Source organism: Myotis davidii, unplaced genomic scaffold (assembly GCF_000327345.1).
Source record: "Myotis davidii unplaced genomic scaffold, ASM32734v1 scaffold164, whole genome shotgun sequence".
Lineage (NCBI taxonomy): Eukaryota > Metazoa > Chordata > Mammalia > Chiroptera > Vespertilionidae > Myotis > Myotis davidii.
In genome coordinates, this window is record NW_006296417.1 from 1,130,596 (window position 1) to 1,137,815 (window position 7,220).

The 7,220-nt window shown below is 57.2% G+C and overlaps 1 protein-coding gene across 1 annotated transcript in view; it reads right to left on the reverse strand.

Moving 5' to 3' along the window:
- LRRK1 (leucine-rich repeat kinase 1) overlaps positions 1–7,220 on the reverse strand; it is a 55,125-nt gene that overhangs the window by 17,695 nt on the left and 30,210 nt on the right. The window contains 5 exon segments of the mRNA XM_015569108.1: positions 1,902–2,178; positions 2,996–3,155; positions 3,313–3,433; positions 3,937–4,223; positions 4,827–4,864. Coding sequence (XP_015424594.1) covers positions 1,902–2,178; positions 2,996–3,155; positions 3,313–3,433; positions 3,937–4,223; positions 4,827–4,864 — 883 coding nt within the window.

Consider the following 7,220-nt stretch of genomic DNA (forward strand, 5'->3'; position numbering starts at 1 on the left):
TGTTTGTGTGCCTGTCACTGGGACATGAAGACGCCTTGTCCAGAAAAGATGGAAGACTAGTCGGTGGGAGCACAGAGGAGAGGGAGTGGCTATTGTTATGGTTATGTGTGTGAACCTGACTTGTTCAGAGATGGATGTTGCCCACCCAGTGTGGCTCAGTGGTTGAGCATCAACCCAGGAACCAACAGGTCGGTCACAGTTTGATTCCCAGTCGGGCACATGCCCAGGTTGCAGGCTCCATCCCTTGTAGGGGCCGTGCAGGAGGCAGCCGATCCATGATTCTCTCTCCTCATTGATGTTTCTCTCTCCCCCTCTCTCCCTTCCTCTCTAAAATCAATAGAAAAACCCTACACAAACATATGTTTTTAAAAGAATACATGCTCCGAGGGAACATGAGGATGGGCACCGTGAATGTATCTCGCGCGGTCGCCAAGACAGAGGCGAGACCAAGGCCGGCAAAAGACCCGGAGCCATCTGTGGTCCTAAACGCGCCAGACAGAGCCCGTCGCCCCGTGATGGGACTGCCCTGCACGCGGGGCCGGGACGGGGTAGCCGCTCACAATGAACTTGGGACTCGGCCGAGGAATAACAAACACAGCCGCACGGGTCCGAGGACAGTGCCCACGTTGGGGTCAGAGCGTCTGCTGGCTCCCCCCGGCTATTTATTGCTCTTGGCGAATGGAGACGGAGCAGCCGCCTTTAAAGCCGGAGGAGGCTGTTTGTGCAAAAGAGGGGCGCTGGGGGCCCGCGCTCTCGCTCTGCAGAAAAGCGCTGCATCACCACGTCGCTTGCTCAGCTGTTCTTGGCCCTGGTCGCTTGCAAACAGCTGGAAGTGGGAGATATCCCCCCCTCCCCGCCCCCCCCAGTGGCTGCGAGGGGCAGGCTCCAGCCAAGCCTTGGGCGTGTCTCTTTCTTTCTTTCTTTCTTTCTTTCTTCTTTCTTTCTTTCTTCCTTCCTTTCTTTCTTTCTTAAAATGCAATCTTCAGATTCACATACATTTGTTGATTGCTTTATGTTTTTAACATTTACTTTTATATATATTTCTCTTTCTTTCTTTCTATTATTTTTACATATATTTAAAAGTTTTTATTGAGTCCTAGCCAGTTTTGCTCAGTGGACAGAGGGTCAGACTGCAGACTGAAGGGTCCCGGGTTCGATTCCAGTCAAGGGCACATACCTCGGTTGCAGGCTCCTCCCTGGCCAGGGCCTTGGTCGGGCAGGGCATGGGCAGGAGGCAACTCATGGATGTGTTTCTCTCACATTAATATTTCTCTCTGTCTTTCCCTCTCTCTAAAAATCAGTGGAATAATATCCTCGGGTGAGGATTACAAAAAAGGTTTTAATGATTTTAGAGAGGAAGGGAGAAGAAGAGAGAGAGAAACATGAATGATGAGAGAGAATCATGGATCGGCTGCCTCCTGCACGCCCCCTAATGAGGGATCAGGCCCACAACCCAGGCAGGTGCCCTGGCTGCGGACTAAAGGGTCCGGGTTCGATTCCGGTCAAGGGCACGTACCCCGATTGCAGGCTCCTCCCGGCCCGGGGACCTGGTTGGGGTGCATGCAGGGGGCAACCCATCGATGTGTCTTTCTGGCCCGGGGCCCTGGTTGGGGCCCACGCAGGAGGCAACCCATCGATGTGTCTCTCTCACATGGGATGTTTCTCTCTGTCTCTCCCTGTCCCTTCCACTCTCTCTAAAAATCAATGAAAAAATATTCTCGGGTGAGGACTCACAACAACAAAAAAAGACACCCGTGCATGGAAAGAAACAGCCAGCTGAACGGGCTGGAGGTCACCACGGCCCATTTTTTTGGAGAAACCCGGTTCGAGGCCCCAGCGACCTCAGCCCCCGACTCCTCCCTCCCGGGGGGCCGCCCGCACAGCCCGGCCTGCGGACGCACCTGTCGTTGGCTACGGGCAGGGCGATCTCGAACTTGGCCAGGAACTGGAAGTACTGCTCCTCCGTCTGCTGCGTGAAGCCGGTCCCCACCAGCAGCAGGCGCAGGTCCTCCGCCCGGATCACCCCGTTCTTGGCCACGGAGCGGGAGCCTTTGATGCTGAAGATGCGCTGCAGGCACTCGGACAGCCAGATGGGGTCCAGGAAGTAGAGGTTCCGCAGGCCGTGGCTGGTGTCCGGGAAGTGCAGCAGCGCGCCCGTTTCGATGAGGAAGCTGATGGCTGCGCACAGTAGCGGGGGAGGGGGAGGCATCAGACAGAGCACAGAGGGGAGTCAGGGGTGACCCACTGCCAGGGGGGCCAGGACACACATTTCTCTGAGGAAGCAGCCAACACGTGGGCCCTTCCGGTCGGTGGGCCCCCCTGTGACAGCTGCCTATATGCTGAAACGATTGATTCCTGTTTTTCCCAGATTCTGTCTTTTTTAAATTTTAATTTATTTCTGTTGATTTCAGAGAGGAAAGGAGAGGGAGAGAGAGACATCAATGATGAGAGAGAATCATGGATCGGCTGCCTTCTGCACGCCCCATGCTGGGGATCGAGCCTGCAACCCGGGCATGTGCCCTGACTGGGAATTGAATCCGGGACTTTTCAGTCCATGGGCTTATGAACTCTATCCAGTGAGGCAAACCGGCCAGGGCCGGATTCCATCTTTGCAAATTCGTGTGTTCATGAAAACTGATTGGTGGCCTGGCCGGTGTGGCTCAGTGGTTGAGCATCCACCTATGAAACAGGAGGTCAGGGGTCAATTCCCAGTCAGGGCACATCCCTGGGTGGCAGGCTTGGTCCCCAGTAGGGGACGTGCAGGAGGCAGCCGATCCATGATTCTCTCTCATCGTTGATGTTTCTCTCTCTCTCCCTTCCTCTGTGTGAAATCAATAGAGACATATTTTTAAAAAGTCAATTTGTGACCCCAAACTCAATCCCCGCGGTGCACCTGCAGTCCTCTGCAGACAGGCGCAGAGCGGGGACCCTTCTCCAGGATCCCCGTGCCCGCAGCCATCCCCTCTGCCCCTCCCCCTGCCCGCGGCCCACCCACCGGACTGCAGGTCCTCGTAGTCGCTGATGTCATTGCCGGGCGTCTGCTCCACCAGCTGCTCCAGCTGCCTGTCCGTCAGGTACTGCACGTCGTCACTCAGGCTGCGGCGCTGATGCTCCGCCAGCACGGCCTCCTGGAGGCTCAGGTAGCTCCTGGGGACCTGGGGCAGGTGGGCAGGCCTGAGCCCTCCCGTCCCATGAGGCCTGGCCCACCCGCTGCCCTCCTGCGCCCCGAGCAGGTGGGAGGCCTCACCGCCCATCCCTCCCTTTCCCCCCAGAAGCTGCCTGCCCTGGGCCCAGGGAGCCTGCGGTACCCACCAGCCTCCCCACCAGCCGCTGGCAGCCGATGGTGCTGCCCACGTCCTTCATGTTGCACGTGACGTGGAAAATCAGCTGCCGCAGCCCCTCCAGGCCCTCCAGGGTCTTGCAGGAAATCTCGCTGTGAGAACGAAATATATATTTTTTATTGATGTCAGAGAGGAAGGGAGAGGGAGGGAGAAACATCCATGATGAGAGAGAATCACTGAGCAGCCGCCTCCTCCACGCCCTCTACTGGGGATGGAGCCCACAACCCCCCCGGGCAAGTGCCCTGACCGGGAATCGAACCGTGACCTCCTGGTTCCTAGTTCGATGCTCGACCACATGGGATGGGCCGTGCAGGCTCAGCACTGGCCACAGGGCTGGTGGGGTGACCCAGGAAGGACGCACAGAGACGGGGCCTTGCCCTGCCACACCTCTCGCCGCTCCTCGCCCTCCCTAGGGCCGGTCTGCAACCCTTCAAGCCAGAAGATGCCCCAGAGGAGCCCAGCCCTTGGTTCGGCGCCCCCTGCAGGCAGATGCCAGGTACTGCCGGGAAGGTGGACAAGACGGGGACCAGCAGCCACAGCCACAGCCACAGCCACAGGCGAGGTCAGAGGGAGCAGGAAGGCCTGGGACACTCACTGTAAGTGCTTGAAGGAGATGTCTGGGAAGCCCGTGGCCCGGGACCCCGAGGGGGAGCGGCAGAGCGCCAGCACGTAGGCCCGCAAAGTCGCAATCCTCTCCACGCGGAACTTGCTTTCGATCAAGTCCAGGTGGGTTCCCACCACCAGCACCACGGCGTTCGGGGCCTTGGCCTGCGACAGAGGACCCCCCGGCCCCGGGCTGGGCTGAGCACCGGCCCAGTCGCCTGCACCGGGGAGGGGAGCCCCCTGCCAGGTGCGCAGGTGCGGCCGCCTGTGGCCCTGAGCCTGTCACTCACCCAGGGCCCCCACTGCACGCCTGTCTGCAAACCCCCAGGGGCTGTCGGGCACTGATGGAGGGGTGCCTGGGGCCCCCCGGGACTCCCCCAGGGGCTGGGTTTCTGGTCTCGTCAAACAGTGCAGCTGTGCATACGGGTCTGTCACCTTTCCACCTGAGAGGGGAGCCCTGTCGCCTTTTACCCAACAGTGAGGGGCTCTTAAATGAAGGGAGAAGGGCCCTCGCGAGTTGGGCTCAGTGGAGAGAGCGTCGGCCTGCGGACTGGAGGGTCCCAGGTTCGATTCTGGTCAAGGGCATGTAGCTCGGCTGCACACCCTACAGGGGGTGTGCAGGAGGCAGCTGATCGATGTCTCTCTCACACATCGATGTTTCTCTCTCTGTGTCCCTCCCTCTGTCCCTTCCACTCTCTCTAAAAATCAATGGAAAAAAATCCTTACGTGAGGATAAACAACAACAAAAAACCCTTTTTGATTCAGAGCCTCTTCAAAGGAGGCACAAGTGCCAGAATTAGAGAACAACAGAATGAAAGGGGCCCTTAGAACTGGTTCTACTAGTAACTCTCCGATTTACCATGGGAGGAAACTGAGGCTCACGCCTGCTTGACGCTGCTTCTGGTGAATGCCCTGCGGCCCTGGACACAAGGCAGGGCGTAGAGGTGGCACGCTGGGGGGTGGGAGGCACTGAACCCCCCATCCCCCAAGACCCACTCCAGGACTGTGCACCCCTGGTGCCTGCATTCCAATCGGGTTACAGCAGGAAGGGCAGGTGCTCAGCAGACAATGCTGCATCCACAGCAGGCGGGAGGCAGCTGTCGTGCAGGAGCTGGTCTTCAACAGAACTCCCTGTTTCCATTTTAGCCCTGTTGCTATGGGATGGGCCAGGAGGGGACAGCGGCCTCCTTATGTAGGGCAAAGCAGGAACCCTTGCCCCCCTTCTCCTCATGCAAAGGCAACGGACACAGAAAAGACAAAATAAGCAACTGCCCTTTAGAGGCAAACACATCTCTTTGCCATTTATCGATGTTTCAAACTCTCTATCCCTCTCCCTTCCTCTCTGTAAAAAAGTCAATAAAAATATATTTAAAAAAAATTAATGGAGCCCTAGCCAGTTTGGCTCAGTGGATAGAGCATCGGCCTGCAGACTGAAGGGTCCCGGGTTTGATTCCGGTCAAGGGCATGAACTTCAGTTGCAGGCTCGATCCCCGGCCCTGGTCCGGGCAAGTGCAGGAAGCAAACAATTAATGAGTCTCTCTCACATCGATGTTTCTTTCTCTCTCTCTCCCTCTCTCTCTCTTCCTCTCCCTTCCACTCCCTCTAAAAAATCAATGGAAAAATATCCTCAGGTGAGGATTAACCAAAAGAAAAAAGAAAGAAATCAATAAAAAACAAAATTCTCAGGTGCAGATTAGCAAAAAAACCCAAAAGGCCGGCCCACGGAAACCTCTGCCCGTCTCCCTCCTTGTGCTCAGAGACCGTAACCCAAGTGAGGGAAAGGCACCCGGGGGAGGGGGGCGGGAGGGTAGAGGTGGATGTAGGGGGGGCCTCTATCTCCCGCTGACGGAGCAGGGGGCCGGGCCCTGAGCCCCGAGTCCGCCTGTGTCTGCGGGACATTGGGGGGCACTGTCCGGCCCGCATCTGGGCTGCAGACGGTGGGAGGCAGCTTGCTGCCGGGAGCCGGGCGGTGATGTCACAGGACGGCTTCGCCTCCGTCTGAGCGAGGCCCGGGCCCGGGCCCAGGAGAGGGGCCTCTGGACTCAGTCCCGTAGGTCAGAGGGCGGCGCCCCCCGGAGGCAGGGAACAGAAGCTGCCTGTGGGCTGCTGGGAAGGGCTGTGTACACGGCGGTTTCTCTATCGCTGTGAGGTCAGCGTCTGGCCGCGCGGCCCCGGCTGCGGTTTTCTGGGGCCCAGCGCCTTCCCACGAAGCTGCCCGGGGCCCCCCTGACCTGCCTCTGGAGAAAGATGAACGCGGCCAGCTGTTCTCCACTGGCTGGAGGGATGGGCTCCGCGTTCCAGAGACGAGGGGGCTGTCCTTTCTCTCTTTCTCTTAATAGTTTGCCTTTTTTACTCTTTATTGTTATTTATTTTTAACATATATTTTTATTGATTTCAGAGAAAAAGGGAGAGGAAAAGAGAGAAACATCCACGATGAGAGAGAATCATGGATCGACTGCCTCCTGCATACCCCCTACTGGGGATCGAGCCTGCAAGCCAGGCATGCGCCCTGACCGGGAATGGAACCCGGAACCCTTCAGTCCACAGGCGGACGCTCTATCCACTGAGCAACACTGGCTAGGGCAATAGTTTGCCTTTTTTTAAACAAAATTATTTTTATTGATTTCCGAGAGGCCAGGAGAGGGAGAAATAGAAACATCCACGGTGAGAGAGAATCATGGATGTTTCTCTCTCCTTCTCCCTTCCTTTCTCTATGAAATCAGTAACAACATATTTTAAAAATATACATCAAAGCTCATACAAGAAATCTGACTGACAGCCAGGACTAATTGTCAATGGCCCAGAGGCTCAACTTAGTTCTAACAGAGAAACCTCACGGTCACATTTAAGAAATTCCCTGCCCTTGTCCGGCTGGTGTGGCTCAGTGGTTGAGCATCGACCTATGGAACCTGGAGGTCATGGTTCGATTCCCGGTCGGTCAGGGCACATGCCCGGGTTGCGGGTTCCATTCCCAGTAGGGGGCGTGCAGGAGGCGGCCGATCCATGATTCTCTCTCATCATGGATGTTTCTCTCTCTCTCTCTCTCCCTTCCTCTCTGACATCAATAAAAATATATTAAAAAAGAAAGGAATTCACTGCCCTCGGCCGGAGTTGGGTGGAAACAGCACCCGGGGGCGGGCCCTGCCCATGTCCTGGGCCTCAGACCCAGGCTGGGGGCCTCCTGGGCTCTCTGAGGAGGAGGGAGAGGTGGCCGGGGAAGCTGCCTCCCTCCCTCGGGGCCTCTGTACTCAGACCGTCCCTGACCTTCGCTCTGGC